The sequence below is a fragment of the Anoplophora glabripennis genome, unplaced genomic scaffold (genome assembly GCF_000390285.2).
Source record: "Anoplophora glabripennis isolate ALB-LARVAE unplaced genomic scaffold, Agla_2.0 scaffold3, whole genome shotgun sequence".
NCBI lineage: Eukaryota > Metazoa > Arthropoda > Insecta > Coleoptera > Cerambycidae > Anoplophora > Anoplophora glabripennis.
Window position 1 is genome coordinate 2202263 of NW_019416486.1, and position 19138 is coordinate 2221400.

The 19138-nt window shown below is 31.1% G+C and overlaps 2 protein-coding genes across 4 annotated transcripts; one reads left to right on the plus strand and one right to left on the minus strand.

Moving 5' to 3' along the window:
- The first annotated feature begins 18 nt into the window (after positions 1–18).
- Positions 19–1087, plus strand: LOC108917487. Its single transcript, XM_018724117.1, has one exon. It carries the CDS (start codon positions 173–175, stop codon positions 941–943), a length of 771 nt encoding a protein of 256 aa, XP_018579633.1. The 5' UTR covers positions 19–172; the 3' UTR covers positions 944–1087.
- A 3904-nt stretch (positions 1088–4991) lies between these two features.
- LOC108917455 (fatty acid hydroxylase domain-containing protein 2) lies at positions 4992–18525 on the minus strand. Of its 3 annotated transcripts, none has more exons than XM_018724080.1 (6): positions 18438–18525; positions 11427–11622; positions 10430–10679; positions 10137–10318; positions 9798–10070; positions 4992–6167 (listed from the first exon to the last, which is right to left on the minus strand). In XM_018724080.1, the coding sequence occupies exons 2-6, from the start codon at positions 11612–11614 to the stop codon at positions 5996–5998; spliced, it is 1065 nt and encodes a 354-aa protein (XP_018579596.1). In that variant the 5' UTR covers positions 11615–11622; positions 18438–18525; the 3' UTR covers positions 4992–5995. The 3 variants fall into 3 exon arrangements, with proteins under 3 accessions (XP_018579596.1, XP_018579577.1, XP_018579587.1); XM_018724061.1 differs by lacking the exon at positions 18438–18525 and adding an exon at positions 14654–14860; XM_018724071.1 differs by lacking the exon at positions 18438–18525 and adding an exon at positions 11950–12060.
- Between the last annotated feature and the right edge of the window lie 613 nt (positions 18526–19138).

Below are 19138 nucleotides of genomic sequence, written 5' to 3' on the forward strand. Positions count from 1 at the left end.
ACCAAAAATTTTGTTTTGGGAAAGTTTCTTCATTTTATATTTTTATTTTACTCTTTTTGAGTTTTGGCTGATGTAGAAGTGTAGGTTACGTTTTGTGAATGTACGTCAAATGGCCAAACAATACAAATGAAATAATATTCAAATATAATATAATTAATGGGTAACATTGAAAATGTATAATATAAGCAATTTAATTTGTTACATATTACTCTTAGCAACATTTTCATCAGCCCGTGAGAATTTGCACAGTAATGTTACTTCAAATACATCAAGTCAAATAGCTGAAGGAGGTGCGCTTCCACAACATTCAGAAGATAAAACACATTTAAGACGAGAACATGTAACAATCTTGGAGAAAACTACAGCAACTAAAGTGAATGACACATTAACAGCGAAAGATTTAAACGGTCAGTCTACTGTTGGAACCAGTAACAAAACAGGATCTAAGGATAACGAGGTAGGAAAACCAGTATTTGAAAAGCCAGAATTAGATGCAGGTGTCTCAAAGAAGATTGATGTAAAACAAAATGTGAAAAAGGGGGAAGGTGTAAATTTCAATGATACTGATAGTTCCAAATATGTACCTTCAAAAGAAACTACTTCAGCGATGAATAGCACAACAAAACCAGTCTCTGTCACAACAAAACCAACCACAAAGGCCACAATACCAAAAAAACCTCTATTTGTTGAACCCAATGAACTTGCATCTAAAACTGCAGAAACTAAAAATCCAGAACCAGATCCAAAAATTCCCAATATCGACACTCTTCTCGAGAAGAAGAGCAACAGAGCTAATTATGTGATTCCTATAGTAGCTGTTATTTTGTCTGTTCCCTTAGTGGCAATAATTATGTCTGTCCTTTATAAAAGAGGGCAGGATTGGTGGCAACACAGAAATTACAGGAGGATGGATTTTTTAATTGAAGGGATGTATAACAATTAAAATGGCTTAAAATATTATAAATCCGTTATTGTTACTTATATATTATTGAGTGTACCGTGCCTTATACAGAATGCAATAATTTGTGATATTCTTGATAATAAAATGTATTTTTATACAGTCAATAAATTGTCTAATGGAATTTGATTACTTTTCTCACTTTTAACGTAAATTTCTGTATTAGCCATTTACCAACAATTAAGTAATTAAGTAACGAAATTAATAAAACAAATTTTATTGCTTATGATAAAATTTTATTGCTACAATATTAAATAATTATAAATAGTAGATCTAAAAAATACATTATCGAGGTACCTTAAACTTTTTAATTTACATATTTTTGTATACAAATATAAAGAAACATCTAACATCACAATAATAATCACTAGATAAGTTTAGATAACCGAGTTATAAATAGTATAATGAAAGAATTGTTTTAGATGTTAACATAAAATATATTTAAAAATCATTAAATATATCCCAACATTTTTAAATATGGTTCAACAAAAAATAAAGTTAATGAAAAAAAATTCTTAACGAAGACTTGATTTCTGTATAAATTAATGTTTCTTTCACTATACTTAAAGATTATAAAAATTACAGACTTCAGCGTTTTATATAGTTATTTTTTTCCTGGTCACATTCAGGGTTTGCGAATCGAACATCACTACTATACATACCTATAATATGGGTGAAAGTGTATAAAATGCTATTAAAATATATTAACAAAATATATAGTGACATTTAACTAAATTGTGATCCATACAACAGAGTCGCATTTGTCGTTCTCCACTCATTTTATCTTCTCGCTTAATAATTTGTTGCTTAAGTTGATACGAGGTCAGAAATTCTTGAAATGGTTTATGTACTTGTATGGTTAGCGTAATACATAATAGTAACTGAATGCTTCACTAAAAATCACTGTATTTTAAACAATTTTGACATCAACTGGCATGTGCAATACAACTAAATAATGTATTATGCGTTATATTTTTCAACCACAAAGTACAAAAAACTTTAGTGTAATTTTTAAAAATTACTTGAAAAAATATGTTGTAACTTTATACAAAAAAAGAAATATAGAGAAGTTCCGACTTTTTTTAAATGTATATTTTGTGAGGCTTCTTTCAAATTCAAACTTTTTAGTCTTCTGAGAGGGCAAATGTATACAAACGGTGTCAAAAATGAAGAAGCGTATTCTTTTGTAAAATTATTTAAATCTAAACTAATTTAAACGTATTATCATTACAAATTCCTAATTTGCACTAAAACGGAGAAAACTAAGTATGCAAGAACGTCAAGGTACCATTTGCGTGCAAAATAAAATTTATATTTCAAAAAAAATTAAAAAAATATATTTCCAGCATACAGGGTGTTCCATTTCCAGTGTGCCAAACGAACACAGATGATAGAGAAAGTAATTTTGAGCAAAACAGTTCATATCGACATATGTCCGAAAACGTAATTTTATTACAATACCTCGAAAATGCTTCGAAATAAATTGATAAAATATTTTATTTGACACATTGTTTTCAGAAATGTCTCTATGGGGGGCAAAACAAGGTTCAAAATCTGTAACTTATTTATTTGTCAAATTCGAAAATCAAAATCTTGGACGATTTCTAGATAAAAATGGTAAACTTATTTCATGTAGAGAAAATAGAATTCTATGTTCTTTATAATGTTTAATTTTCAGTAGAAGCATAAGAATTTAAAATCGGCTTTTTCTGGAAAACCGTTGCAGATATCGAAATGAAACAAGTATATCTTTTTTATGTAGAAATGGTCAAGGATTTCGATTTTCGAAAAAAGAATTACAAATTTGACAAATAAAAAAAGTTACGGATTGTGAACCTTGGCTTGCCCCTGTAGGGACGCTTCTGAAATCAATGGTCAATTTGATTTAGATAAAGTAATTCCTCGTAATAAATGGTACCTCTGTATAAAATATTATTAATTTATTTCGAAGCATTTTCAAGATATTGTAATAAAATTGTGTCTTAATGGCCCCCTTTAAAGGGGTGTAGCACACAGGGGGGCGTTTTCGGACACATGTCGATATGAACTTTTTTTGCTCAAAATTACTATCATCTGTGTTCGTTTAGCACACCGGAAATGAAACACCCTGTATATACATATCTATTGTATATTGTGGCCTTCTAGATGTAATTGTTGAATAAATTATAATAATCCATAGCGTGTTGTGATTCTTTTGTGATATTTTGGAAAATCACTACATATATTTTACTTAAAAATCTGACTGTGTAGCTTAATCAGCATCACTTCAAAAAATTGTTTTTACAGGATAGTAATTTGAAATTTACTAAGTTCCGTTCAGTTTAATAATCTAGGAACTGTTAAAAATGCTGAAGTTGAAAAAATAGTCAATTACTGAGGTCAGAAATTGATAACGGATAATTGATAAATGAGTCTTCATATGTTCCGAAAATTGTAAAAATATTAGTCTTGTCTAAAATTGTGAAAATGTTTAAAAAAAATCTCTAAAATGATTTTCCGAAAAAAAACTTGCAACAGATTAGATTATCGTAATTAGTTTAACATGTACATCTAGAAGGTATACGAAAAAAAAAATTATTAGAATTATGCATGCCAAAAAATTTTATAGGGGTGCCACAGTTCTTAATAGGCCACTCTATAATATTGTGTAGCTCGGTCTACACAACGAATATATGAATTTTATTCGCAAAAATTTTTAAACGTTACAATTATTTAATTATTCAAGTATTTAAAATACTCCATAAGATATAGATAATCGTTTTGTTAAATCTTATCTCAAGTGTTTGAATATCAAAATGAAATTTCCTGTCCAAATTACAGCTGTGAAGCTAATAATTTAGCGAAATTAATTGTTGGTATAAAAAATAGTCATTTAACGTTTATTCATAAATGTACATAGAAATAATAATTCTTTTACCCCAACTCCTCTGTGCTTAATACCAGCTGCAATTAATTCAAGAGCGATCCCTCTTGAACTAACGACATAAACTTATTTATTGAAACTGATATTTTTGAAAAACTCTTAGAAATTATTCAACAAAATCATCATTGTCTTATTTTTTTCTTTTGTAATGATAAAATTGGTTTACTTTCTCTACTATGTAATCCATGTAATCCTCCTTTTCTAACGGATTTCTTTCTGCCGTTAGTTTGGCCAAGATATAATTATTCACAATGAATGTTATTTTATTCTATTATTATGTACACGAAATTTAGTTTCAATATCTATATTTAGAGATACGAGATATTTTATTTTTGAAAATTTTAACACCCTCAAACAATAAAGCTTCAAGCGCAAATGTTTGTAAAAGAAAATATTCTTAAGGAATGAGGAAAATGCTTCTTAATATTTGACGTAATACACCCTGTACTGGAGCAGTCTAGTCTAGTTTCGCTTATTACTTGCCAAACTAAAGTTGAATTCTAATAATAAGCAGAGAGCGGACAATTTGTGACTTTAACCTTGAACATAGATATGTCATTCATAAACCTAGATACATTACCCATGACGCAGTGGCGTGTCGGGTATGCATCGGAAATTTACGTGATAATTCACGAAAATTCCACGGTACATACATTTTTAGGCGTTATAAAATATTTAGAAAATCTGAAATTGTATACTACATATTTATTAAATAAAGTTCGGTTAAAAATAGTGTCGTTCTTTTATTTGGAAATTAGGAGTCAATGTAACGAATATCCTCAGGCGACGCACCCAACTCACGCTCCATTCATAACAGGGCTGCAGTTTGAATTCTGACCAATAGGAATTCGATAAACGCAACCGATGTCGATGGATGGACTAGAGACGGGCGCGAGTGTCATTTCATTTCTTTAGAACTAAATTAACTTAATTATTTTCTCGTTATTTAACCTGTTCACATGATTTATGGACTTTAAATAAAGGGTACAAATCTTCGCGAGGATAATACGATATATTTGCTATACATAATAATTATATTTTGCATACTTTATACACAATACATTTTTGAACGCGTACACATCTCTACCAAAATTTGACCTATTCTTCGGGTTAAAGTCACACATTGTCCGCTCTCTAATAATAAGTCTACTACTTTTAAAAAATTATGAGTTTATTACTTTTAAAAGATTAAAACGGTCCACCACAAAGAATCAATAGTACGTCCTTACATGAATTTATAAAAAATAACTGACAAATTTTGATGGGTTTTAGAGACAGTACATTTAGGAAAATCCAATTTCTTGTCAAGGAAAAATTAAAGCAAAACTACCACCAATAATATCAGCAAAGGTATTTTTAATATTAGTATACAGGGTGGAGCATTAATAATGGACCAAGACGCAGGGCGAAACATGAACATTAATTTGTGTTAATAAAATGTTATTATGGAAGAAGATACAGGCTGTCAAATTTTGTTTTTTCTTTTTTTTAATTATCTAGAGTACCTCAAATCATCGCCACAAAATTTATTAGGCAATTTTTTTTTGGATAAGATATTAAATCAGGTTCGGGCATAGAGAGGACGCCACATTAGCAATACCTGATGATGACTTCCTCTCTTATTTCAATATCTGCTGATTTAATACGTAAATTATTATTTCTTATTAAAAAATGTTTCTACTAAATTTAGTGATAATAGGTTAAGTGGTACTAGAGTTATCACAAAAAACAATTCAATTTTGACACCCTATATCTTTTTTCACAGCAGCATTTTACTAAGACATATTTAGCATGTCTTTACATTGTGCAACGTTAAACCCAGTAAGTTTACTAAAGACCACTGTGGCACTGTATGTTATCACCTCCTGATTCTTTGTGTGCTTTATGCAGACAAACCATAAAAATTCATGAAGTAATGTGAGTGCTTATTATATTAGAGTTTGGTTCACCATCAACAAAATACAATTTTCCAAAATGGTTTATTATATATTACATCTGCAAAATTTGCTATTTTAATTTTGATTGTTGTATTTGGAGGTATCTGAAAAATATTTCAAAATTATATTCTAATACCTGCGCCAACAAATAATCGGTGTGAAAAACAACTGTTTTGATTATTGCTTTCCCAGTTTGTGCTTGCAGATGTTTGGTTCTGGGAATGCCTCCCTCGGCGGTATGAAACTCAACATCATTATATGTCTGACGTAAGCTCGGGTCTGCCGGAAGCTTGTGTCGGTACCGTGCAGGCGGTCTAACACACCCAGTACTCCAAAACAGTTATTAAACCTACAAAGTACACATTAATAAGATACATAGGGCAGTGTTACTGCATCATTTTTTACATTTTTGGTTATACCTGACTTTTGTTCCAATGAATCTAGTATAAATTATGTATAATTTTAGTTCTTTAGCTACTGCTTGCACCGGTCAGAGTTGAAAAAAGTATTCACTCGCAAATAACACTTTGACAATGTCTAATTATTCTAACAATTTTAAGTGTATTAAATAGATTGAAGTCCCACAAATTGTTACTTATCTAGACATAACAACAAAAATATTGCAAAACATCTAAAGAGAAGTCAATACTTTGAAAGGGTTTCAAGAGACTGGAAATTATGTTTGTAGACTGGGGACCGCCTAGCCGGGTGTCTTGGCCGATGGATTTCGATTGGCCGAGGTAAGCATCACGGATGCAGCCTGGAACTTGGATGGGTGACCTAAGGTAGGCTCGAGATGTGGCTGTGGCAGCCTACCAGAGACCTGGGTCGCTCAACACGTTCCGCCTGCGTGTGATCCCCGATAAAATGGTAATGAGAATAGAGCAATAAATCTCTGTATCTCAAGACTATGCTATCATACATAAAAAATTGTACGAGACTTTGCCACCAAGCCACCCGTGTAGTAATAGGATGGTTTGTAGAAAAGTACTCAAGTAATGAAAGGGGGGTGTACAAGGGGCCTATTAATAACGCCTAAGTGCCAATTTTCCACCACCCCCCGACATACATACATGTCTTTAGGCCAATGCAGCTCGTGATATTGAGAATAGGTGAAGCATATTCATTAATTGACTCAAACGAAAAAAAAAAGCGACGCAGGCGAAAATTTTCAAATTTTCAAGGTCAAAGCTTTAACTGAATCTGGAAATTTTTAGTTGCATTTGCAATATTACCGAAAAACTGACATTCGTGAGAAGGATTTTCATTTAGATTTTATAAAAAATAGAAATATTAGTTCGGTTTGTGAACTTCTGCGAACATTAACGCACCCTGTTCATGTATGTTCCAAAGAAGCTTTGTGGTTACAGCAGCCTCGCGTGACGTTCCCAAAATTGTTAAATCCCTCCTTATTTCACACACCCGACTTTACACCCACAATAGGGTTGTTGACCAAATTTCAAAAAGTAGATAATATAATTCTACACGTACTAATTAGTGTGTATGCACAGTTAGAGATTGAGAAATCCGTCAGAACAGTTTTAAAATAATTATTTATCACTGATTTTTTTATAACATTTCAAAACAGCTGTGACGTCATAAGGGGCACTTTGTAGTGAAATTATGTGTAGATGATTGNTGTTCCAAAGAAGCTTTGTGGTTACAGCAGCCTCGCGTGACGTTCCCAAAATTGTTAAATCCCTCCTTATTTCACACACCCGACTTTACACCCACAATTAAACATGGCATACAGAAAAGTTTTTTTAAATAAACACTTCCACACAACCACTTACGAGGGGAACCCAAAAATAACCGGAATTTCTTTGTAGAGAGCATTTACTTTATAGTTTTTCAAATACAACCTCAGTCTCCTTCATAGTACTCTCCATTAGCATTAATGCACTTGTCCAAACGTTCATTCCAATATTGAAAGCACCTTTTAAATTCGTCCTCTTTGATATCTGCTAGCACCGTTGTGATATTGAGTTTTACGTGTTCGACACCGCAAAAGCTTTCCTTTCAAGTCCCTTTTCATCCTCAGGAAGAGGAAGAAGTCCGAGGGTGCTAAATCTGGCGAATAGGGTACGTGGGTCAATGTAGTCATCTTCGTTGAGGCAGGAACCCCTTGCCGGAAATCCACAAAGTCAGACGTTTTCGCGCCAAAGCTCCGCACTGCCTTTTCATAACCTCCAAAAATAATTGCTGGTTTACTATCTGGTTTTGAGGGACAAATTCTGAGTGTATGATCCCTTTGATGTCAAAAAAACAGATCAACATCGTCTTCACATTCGATTTCACCTGATGAGCTTTTTTTTGGGCGAGGTGAGCCAGTTGACTTCCATTGACTTGACTGTTGTTTACTTTCTGGATCATACCCATATCACCATGATTCGTCACCTGTGATGATTTTATTGAAAAAATTTCATTTCATCACACTTGAACGTGACGATGCCTTTGTTCTTCGGTGAGAAGTCTCAGCACGAACTTTGCTGCCAATCTTCGCATCCCCAAATCAACATTCAAAATTCGCTGAATTGAGCTCCAGGACAACCCGGATAACTCCTCGAGTTGGTCGATTGTCCTGCGTCGATCTTCATTGATCAAATTACGGATTTTGTGGATGTTGTCCTCGCTTCAAGTAGTTGAAGGGCGATCGGAATGGGGCTGATCTTCAATGGCCATTTCTCCCTTTCTAAACAGCGAAAACCATTTGTACACTTGAGTTTTACAAAGAGCATGTTCTTGATAAGCCGGACGTTGTTTGTAAGAATCAGCCATTTACACACACACACAGAACTGTCAGAGAAACCAGACTTCCCCTTTTTTCCCTATCGAGAGAATAAGGCAAAGGTGTTTCGAAGTCTAAAAAATCCTTTTTGTCCTCAATTTTCCATCTGGAAAATGGCATTTCCAATAAAATAACGAAGGTAATGTTTTTTTAGAAGGTGTTCACCGCACAACTATTCTCTTTATTGCTGCATATTAAACAAACAAACAATACATTTTCAATATAGAATTATACCTAAATTATAAAACTTTAAATTAATTAATTAAAAATAATTTTAAATTGCACAACCAAACGAAAATTTTGGGTGAAGCGGTGCGTCACTTGCGTCACCTGACGAGCCACCACTGCTGTAGACTCGGTCAAGTGCGTAAAAGTTCTACAGAAAATCACACATTTACATATACGTAACTAAGAAATGAGCTACTACATATGTATGGAAAACAAATTAACGTTAGTTCAAGAACACAGGTAACAATTAAAAAAGCAGACTTAAAGCCAAGACGATAGAAGACTGAGAATAAACTGTTCTTTACCAAATACCAAATGTTTAAATGGCTTGATCATCAGAATTTATTTTTACAAAAATAAATCATGAAAATTTTAATATTTTCTATAATTTGCTCCATGAATATGTTACCTTTTGTACATGTACAACAAAATCAGCTTTTTCTTTTATCATATCAAATAGACAATACGAAAATTTAACGAAAAACTAATTAAGTGTGACATGGTTAGGAAAACAGTTTCACCACTCGAAACAAGGGTAATATTGCAAATTGTGGACAAGAAAAAGTAATAAAAAAACATGCTGGTTTGGCAAATCCACTTTTCAGATATAAAATTTTCCATACCACTTGTGGCAGGAAATACATCCTGCATGCGAAATTTTGTATAAGTAGTTCAGTCAATTTACTGAACAAATATTTTACTTAATATTTATTACATTTGTTTATGGTTATACTTTTTAAGTAAACAGACAATGCAAATATGCAGTAAATATTGACATTTTGTCTTTAAAAACATTTATGTAAACATGTGTGAGCAATACATTCAAAATAAGGATGTATGTATATCACGGAGGTACTGAAAATGTTTAAGATACAGCTCAATTATGACAATGACAAACTTAACTTTTCTATAATTTGAACACAATTTTCAACGTTCTTATATGGACATGGTATAGTCACTTACTTCAAATGATGAAAATCGTGCGCCTCCGGTGAAGGGAAAAACGGCAGGTGATAGCCAGAATGAGCGTTCAACGTCGACAGGATAGCGAGAGTGAACCATAGCCAAGCAGTTGCTACATGTGATCCCATTATGAAAACCCCCAGGAATGGGGGAAGGAGGTTAGAAAAGATGTGTTCGATGGGATTGCAGTAAATCGCTGTAACTGCGATTGGTGCAGTCCATTCGTGATGCTGCTTGTGTATATACTTATACAAGTAACGACTGTGCAGAAATCTAAAAAATATACAGTTTTTTTCTTTTTTATTCTGACTTAAGTCGTAACCTCTTGGTATTTTTTACCTGTGAGAGTAATAGAATGCAGCTTCTTCGGTCAAAATATGAACAGCTAACTCATACAATACCCAGTGGAAAGTTGGGAGCTCCCGTAGTAGCGGAAATCCTCTCCATTTCATCGCCCAGTACATTAACATAGACGATGGTATTCCTACCACGACTTGGTTTAAAAGTACATACCATATAACCTGTATGAAGTAAAATATTAAGTAATGGAAAAATACACACATCAGAAAGGAACAATCACGACAACAAACTAATTAATATTCCATTAAAAAACATCAATTGATCATAATTACTTTCAGTAGTTTTCTATTATCGACGGGTTCATTTGTTCCAGGTTGTATCTTGTACCTCCTAATTGCAGCAGGTTTGTTAGTCATATCCATGATTGTGTATATACCACCAAATAACCAGTACACCCCAAATGAAAGGACAAATGTGCCATATACCCATAAGTAAAATGGGTCTTCTCCCACCGTATCTAAGAATTTGTCCCACTGTGCCTGCCAGAAATCACCAGAAGCACCCCAGAACCGTTGACAATGCCTAAACAAATATTTGCAATTTGATTTCTATTTTAAAACTATGGTTTTTTTTAAATTTCTGAGACGAGAAATAAAGTTGCGCTACTTTATATTTCTTTTAAATAACCTGTGAAATTTAAATACTGATTCAATTAAAAAAAAATGTGAAAACAAAATTATTATTTACAAGAATGTGGTTTAATCACCAATAATATTTTTAAAAAAGATTAACATTTATATGAATTTGGTTGTGTGACAATATTAACTGTTTTTCCAAACATTTAGTTGTTAGGGCACATATACACTATGAACAGCAGAAAATTTGTAAAACTAGTCTAGACTTTACAAATTGTTAATTTTTTTGTTGTCTTCAATACACATATAATTATTTGTCGACATAATTGAATGTAACGCTAAGACACAAAAAAATAGATAGTGAATGTCGATAAAATTATTTTACTATGTATCAATACAGGTTAATGAATTTATTATAAAAGTTTTTAAATATATACATGTAGTTGCTTTTAAAAATATATTCAACTGATATCCCTGCCCTTTTGTAACTGAAGTTATTAAACTTGATTTAAAATATTATTTTATGATCAAAAATAAAATAACTCAAATTTTTAATTAATGATTTCCCTGGCAGATTATGTATAAGTACCATTAGTATTTCCTAAATTATTTAATGATGATGAGCACGAAAAACAATTTCAAGGGCAAAGTGTACCTATGTACTATGTATGTATACATATATCAGACAACGTACCATGTGATAGAATTTCTGGCAGCAGCAAAACAGATTAGAGCTGTACTTAGTACAATTAAAACACTTCTCAAGGAAGATAAAATCGAAGGATTCTGTTGAACATTCTGCGAATGTGAGGAATTGTTCTTTCTGGTAGGTGTCAATTCTCCCCCCGATGAAGAAGACTCATCCTCATATTCTCCTAACATCCTAAGTCCTAGAAGAAAAATTCACATAAATTTTCATTTCTTCGATTAAATAATTTTGTTCAGACAATATCTTATATACTTTCCTAATAATTATTTTGTAAAATAGATGAACTTGGATTTCTCATTGAAAAATAAGTGTACCTACTTCAATGAATAAACATTTGTCTTAAGCAGGTTAGCTCTAAAAGATATAGGGCATTAGTTCTTTTATTTACTAAAATTAAAAAATTTTGACAGTGGCATACAGTCCCCGCTCGCGATCAGCGACTTACCAATCAAATTTTAACACGTTTTGATGTGATTCTAAAAAAAAGGCTGCGCAGTCACCGACTTACCGATATGACAAAGATAAGATGATAGATATTTTTCTAGGGTGGGCATCGGGTTGTCTGGGGTGGGCCGTGCACACCCCTGCCCCCCCTTAGCCAGTCACACGCCACTGACTAAAGTAATGAAACTAAAATTCTATCAATTAAAACACCTCTTCATTTATAAGTTGTATCAAACTTCGTTCAAATTCGTTTAATAATAAAGACATAACGAGATACATATTTTCAAAATATTAAAAACCTCTTGAAACAACAACGCCTTCTGATTGTGAGATAAAGGTTTAAAAACAAACCACATTTATTTTTCGACTCCTGCAATTTCGTAATTAAAGTAAAATTATTCTGTGTACATCAAAACGAAATATTTCTACATATCTGTACTCGTATATTGCACATTTTTTAATGATATGAGAGGGAAAGCGAATAAACTAAGTACAAAGAATGCTAATCTATTACAAAAATTATAAACAAATTATAAATTGTAAACAAAGCATTTTAGATGACTCTTATCATCAATAACAATTGTTCAGTACAATAAATTTACTAAAACATAGGTACTTATCCTAAGAAATAAACCATCATATTTTATCTTGTGATTTCACCATATGGACTTTATATTTAGAACTAAATAAAATAGATTAGGTACTATTTTTACAAAAACTATTTTTCCTTATGAAAATACAAAAATGTTGCATTATATGGAATTTTCCGATAGGTAAATTAATTAGTATTGCAAAGATCAAAATAATAATTTTTATTTTGTTTTTCGTTCTTTCCTTAGCTTTTAGACTGCTAATTTGTTAGTGACACTGGCCTTCTCACAGAGCATGTTAATTACCTATTTGAATAAGCAGTCTTATTTCTTATTTGTGCTCTGAATGAATATAAGGTTAAAGAACCCAGTAGCATTTTCATTACCGAATAAATATTCATAACTTTAAATGACAAAACAACTTATGCAGAGGAAGCACTATAAATACGTAGTAGGTGGAAAGTTTAAGACATTTTTTTGTTTATGACATTTCAGTAATATACAATAAAAAAATGTAAAGGGTCCATCAAATCCAGTTCGTTCAATTTTAACTTTTCGGAACGGGTAAAAAAAATATTCCAAGTGTATTTAATTTCTAAACTGTTTATCAACGAAATATTATTAGTTAAAATGCGTAGAATGGATTTTTTTTCTATTGTGACACGGTTCAACTTTACAATTAATTTTAAAAACGAGTTGCACATAGTTTCTGTCTTATCAGTTTTGCATTATCATAAAGTTAGTACGTAAATATCCTTAGATTGTACTCATAATTACAACACTTTATGAAATTAGTAAATTGAATGTTTTCCTATAATAAATGTGTCACAAATATACTGAAAAATACATGTAAGAATTTTATATTTTTTTATATCGTTTTCAAATGACCATCTTCAAAAAACATCTTATCTTACCCGTGAATCAATCGTACATTCCAGGTTCGTATTTTATTTTCATACAGCTCCCTATATCAACCTAATCTAGAGCTTCTCTAGAGCAAAACACAAAATAATGGAAAATAAGATGGGTCATGAATTTTTTATTTTTCCAAACTCGATTTTGATTACGAAATTATGCTGTAACGTATTGTCGTAAATTGTCGTAGACTACGGAAACGCCATTACGAACATGTCGCGAGCAAAAGAATTAAGCCTGTTTTAAGAAAACACCGGCAGGTACGCTACGGAAAATTAAAAATATGTAATTTAAAACAGTCAATATGCTCTTATTACAACGTAAACGTAAGAAATATATTTTCCTCATATATATAAATTATGTAGCGATAAGCAGCCCCTAAAAATCTAAACAATTGCTACTAATTTTCATCGATTAAAAATGACTAGTGCTTTACGTTTATTTTTCTAAAACCAAACCATTCGTAGTTTTGAAAGCAAAAATAATTTGATTTTCGAGACGTTTAATTAAATTAGTACCTACGTGATAAAATTATGGGAATTTTTACTTGCCTGCTTTCTTCAGTGTAAGATTTTTGGTCAGACCAAAATATTTTCATGAAAATAACCTTTGACTGGTCTTTCTGGCCAAAGAATTTATTTAACTATTTTTTTTATGGATAATAAAATATCCAAGTACAAAAAAATACCAACAGAATTATAGTAGTTGTTTCAACAAAAACGTCTAGAAAGATACTATATGTAAAGAAAAATCATTCGTAAAAAGTAATAGAGGGTTGTTCTGGATCTTATTAATGGGCCAAACTTTATGTATGTTAGCCCAGTGTACTGGATTCTCCCCCGTTATTATATCACGTACGATTTACATGCGGACCTTGCACCTTGAAGTTAAAATAAGTTTGATGAAAAAATTACCCACTTCTTATATATTACATTATTATTAGTGTGGCATCTAATTTTTTTCTTTCGGATTTCGAATCTTAATTCCGCATTAATTAAAAATTACTATTTTTTTGAAAAAATAATAACGGTAAAATTATCATCTTGTATACTATATACTACGTACTAATGAAAACAAGGAAACATAATTTCACTTGCTGCTCAATTCCAGTAATCTAATCAGTAATCACTTGTATCTCCTTTGTGTAAAAAACACGTGCAATTTTGTAATTAAAAGAACGTACAAAGAATTAAGACATACTTAGCAAAAATTAAATCTGCATTAATAGTATACATGCTGTGGTAATACAAAAATCCAACATACTTTTAAGGCGCTTCCTTAACTTCATTTTCTTCTGCGTCTTCTTTAACATATTAAATTATTGTCTGGTGATAACAAATGAATGTTTCACAAAGTTTATTTGTTGAATAATACAACTTTCCAATAAATGTTTCAATTACAAAATACGGGAGCGGGAAGTTGCGTACACTTTCAAATGCGCGATCGACGAGCGTACTGAGAATAGCAAAATATAACAAAATCATAAACAACGCATGACAATTGCCGAGGTAGGATTTAGCATTGTTACGCTTTGAATATATAACGAACGAATTAACTATAATGAGAAAATTGATCTTGTCCAGGTCTGGTTGTACAAAATTGCCTTATACGCCTATACAGACGTTAATGTCATGTCGGTATACAAATATGGCATTATTTGTAGAGTATAAAAATGAAATAAAACATACTAAAGTACCTACTAAAAATATTTTCTTTTATTAAAAACTAAAATAGTATTGTAAAGGTAGGTACCAGTTTAAAGATATTGAAAATTCTTTTATAAAAAAAAATAAAAATCCAATAAAGTCAAACAATATTCTTTGATACCAAAACCTACTTAGGTAAGCAAATGCAAAAGATATCAAAGAGATCCACAAACAAAATTCCTAAGACTCTTTTAGTGTGACGTCACATATTTAGGCAACCCGCAACAAATTTTCGTAGTTGAAATTTTACAGACCGAATCTGACTCTTGTGCACTATTTACATAGATACTATAAAAATGAACAGCTTCAAATATTTATTTTTGCAAGGATTTAGAAGTATTTAAGAACAAACAACACGTGTTCGGTAAAATAGATACACTAATGTGCTTAAATCTTACAAAAAACGATATAAAACATTCTTAAATTTAAATAAAGTAAAAATTTAACATTAGTCGTGTTATTTATTCCTAATGCTCATGCTCGGAAAGAATAGCCTCATACGCAGGTGAGATCTTGTTAATATGTTAATCTTGCCGTTTTCTAGTTCTACGAAGTATTTTTATTGTTTTTCTTGGTGTTGTACTGTGTCAGTATGTTTATCGAGTGTTTTTTTTTCTTCAAGTGGTTTATTATACACGTACTCTTTAACCACAACCAAACTTTTCTTGAATGATATCCTGTTGCGAGGCTACTTCGCTTACATGAAATTATCTTTAATACGCATGCTCATTAACATTGATATAATTTTAATTTATTAATTGCTATAAAAGTCAATATTGTTCTATAAATTTAAAAATATAAATTCTGTAATTCTATTAGTTTGTCACTTGGGGTTTGAAACTTCTTAAATATTTCTAATATTGCCAGAATTTCGCGATATTTAAGGTCGCGACAAAGAAGCCATTTTTCTGGCACTTATGTCCAAAATACGTAAGGTCGAAAATTGATCTAGTAAAAATATTAAGAAATTCTTCATGACAATGTGTACTATAGGGTTGTCTATTATTTGGCATGTGTTACGTCACTACTAAAAATGTCTATACTTAACAGCCATCTAGCACTGATTTACATCAGTAATAAAATAAACAGAGAGTCAGAGAGTAATAAATAATTATCCAAATTAACTACAAGCAATCAAATTTTAAGTATGGTCAATTAATCCCGAAACACCCTGTATATTATAAACTTAAAAATAACAAACGTAAAAAATGTATATTAATATGTACTGGAAACAAAATAATTAATTGGTTCGAATTTAATGAATTTCTTGTTATTTTAAATGCGCAGAAACTTTTGAAATTAATTAAACGAAATCCGTAACAAAAACAAAATTTCGCGACTAGAAAGGAAGAGAAATTGACGACCTTATATTCGATTGAGCAGTCACTTTTAGTACAAAAAAACGTAATGTTTTTCCGATAACGTAAACGGTCTTGTATTTCGATTTAATACGAGAATAAGTTTAGTTTATAATAATATAGACGGTAGAAGCGAAATAACATAGTTAGAGATGAATTAGTCTTAAAAACAACCATCAAATGATCATGTTATTCAGGAAAAAGGAAGCATACTTCGTTAACTAAACTTGGTTTGTTAGAAATTATCGAGATTATTGAAACTTAGTAAGCACATCACGTATTTTACTTTTTCTTACAGCAAATACTTAGTTGACGATTATTCCTCGGAAATTTTTGGACACTTACACCACAATAATAAACAAGACAGTTCGTTTATTTCTACACATAAGGAAATAAAACAATTTAGGATACTCTGTTTTAAGAAGAAGAAAAAAAGTCTAGAACAATCTCCTGTAATTTATTTTTTGCCAAATTCTAACGTGACTAAAACTAGATTTTGGATTAGGTTTTGAAGATTCGGAACAAATTTACAATCTCATCGATTTCGAATTTATGACAAAACCAAAATGCCATAGCAAATAAGAGCGTTTACCTGAAAGGTGAAAGGTTCAGTGCCCTTTGAGTTTGTACTGATTTGTTTTGATGGCAATAATTGAAATAACAATTTTGACCTATATTCCCCAGGTGGCATGCATATTGACGTATCAACTTTGTATTCATTATTACTTTAGTATGTAGGTATGTATTTACAATAATATTAAAGGTATAGTATAAGTTAAAAAGAGGAGAAACTTTCGGAACTAGGTATTTATTTAATTCTTGATGAAAGTCAGAAACGTAATATTTAGAGTTGGATAGAAGTTTAAATACCTATATATAGATTAGTACTAAAAATTCAACCTTTTTAAGAAACCTTTATTAAGTATATCCTCGGATAAAAGATTTATTGACAGATACTTTTTTAAACTTGAACAAGTTTTATTAAAATTTGTTTTCTTTTAAATATATATTATGTATATTTTTTTATTGTTAAGAACTAATTACTATAATCTCTTTTTTTTCACTCTTCAGTAATTTAGATAAAATACCTACTCATTAGAGTTATACACGATTTTTTTCAATGATAAGAGAAATTAAATAGGTAGATATTTAAAATTCATTTTGTTGAAAAAATAGGCAAATTCTCTATATAAAAATAATGTGATAAACCTCTTGTGCTCTAAAAGAGTATATACTATGTTTTTAAAAAAGATATATGACTTTATAATAAACAATTAGAACAGTTTCTTTTAAATATTCTAAACATGAACTAAGTCTTACTAGATAATTACATATCTTGAAAAAAAAGGATTGATACAAAGGTACGTAGAGCAGGACCAGATCTAGGAGGGCTGTAGCCCCGGGCCTCACGAGATAGGGAGGCCTCGGCAAGATCTGGCAAATTTTTTTTTTTTTAGAACAAACCAGAAAGTGTTTTGGTTTGAATGAAAAGTGTGTTGTAGGGACAAAAAACTGTATTACCTATATTAATAAACGTATAGTGTATCATTTTTAGGAGAAAGACAAAATGGTTTATACTTTTGTATTTAATCGGCATGCAGGTGGAGGTTTTGAATATTACAACCCTCCTCTATCACAGTTTCCTTAAAATTCTGACCTCAAGGATTCAGAAGCGGTCCCCAGAAATGGTTGTGACTCCCTTCCTTTCATTCCACGAAAATTTTAGAGTACGCCACTGCTAAATATATTAATGTTTTCTCAGTGTACATATTAATATTCAATGATATTACACAACTAAATTAAACATATTCATCGACAAAACATTAATATAACGGTACTACTTAAAAAAACAACATTGTTTATTTCAATTGCTCTTTATAATCAACACAAAAGAATTGCGTTTTGTTTTGGGCCCCTTTGAGTTCAGGAAAAAACTAATACTTTACGTGAGCATGCACACTACAAGTTGTAATAATTACTTACTTTGTATAGAAGTAAATAGTAAATTTGCTGCTAAATACGCAAAATATTTTTCAGTTAATCATTATATCAATACTAAACTTCTCAATTTCTCAACATAGGTGTTTATGTTGCAAATTTGGCGGTGTCATCTACTGTAGGAGAGAGGAACTTGCACAATTCTCTGTTACAGATTTCTGTACTAATATAACATCTTTAGGCTGTAGGCCCAAAGAGGGCAGTAATTTCGTATATGAGCGCGAAGGATTTGAACCAATAAAAACGTTTTACTCGACAGATGTCATTACTGTCATTTTAAGTATTATGTAATGTCACCTAGTTGTCAGCGACAATTTTGAATGAAATATATGTGTTACTATGTGGAAATAACTAACAAAATGATAGTTGTATTATAGTTGACTTTGAGTTAAATAGAACATAAAAATATATACGAGTAGAAGAAATAGTATTCCCAGCTTGATATGGAATAAATGCCTTTGTGAACTGGTTTCACACCTACCTCGTGGACAAATAATTGTTCACTCACAAATAAAACAGTTTTCATTTCTAGTTAAGTTAAGCTATAACCAACACTTTCAAAATGTTTTAGACTTGGCAAAGTTAAATTAACTATGCGCTCAAAATGATTTACAAAAAAATAAATTCTAGTTCCCGCCCGTTTCAAATACTGATTTATGTTGAAAACTCTATTTTATCAAAATAAA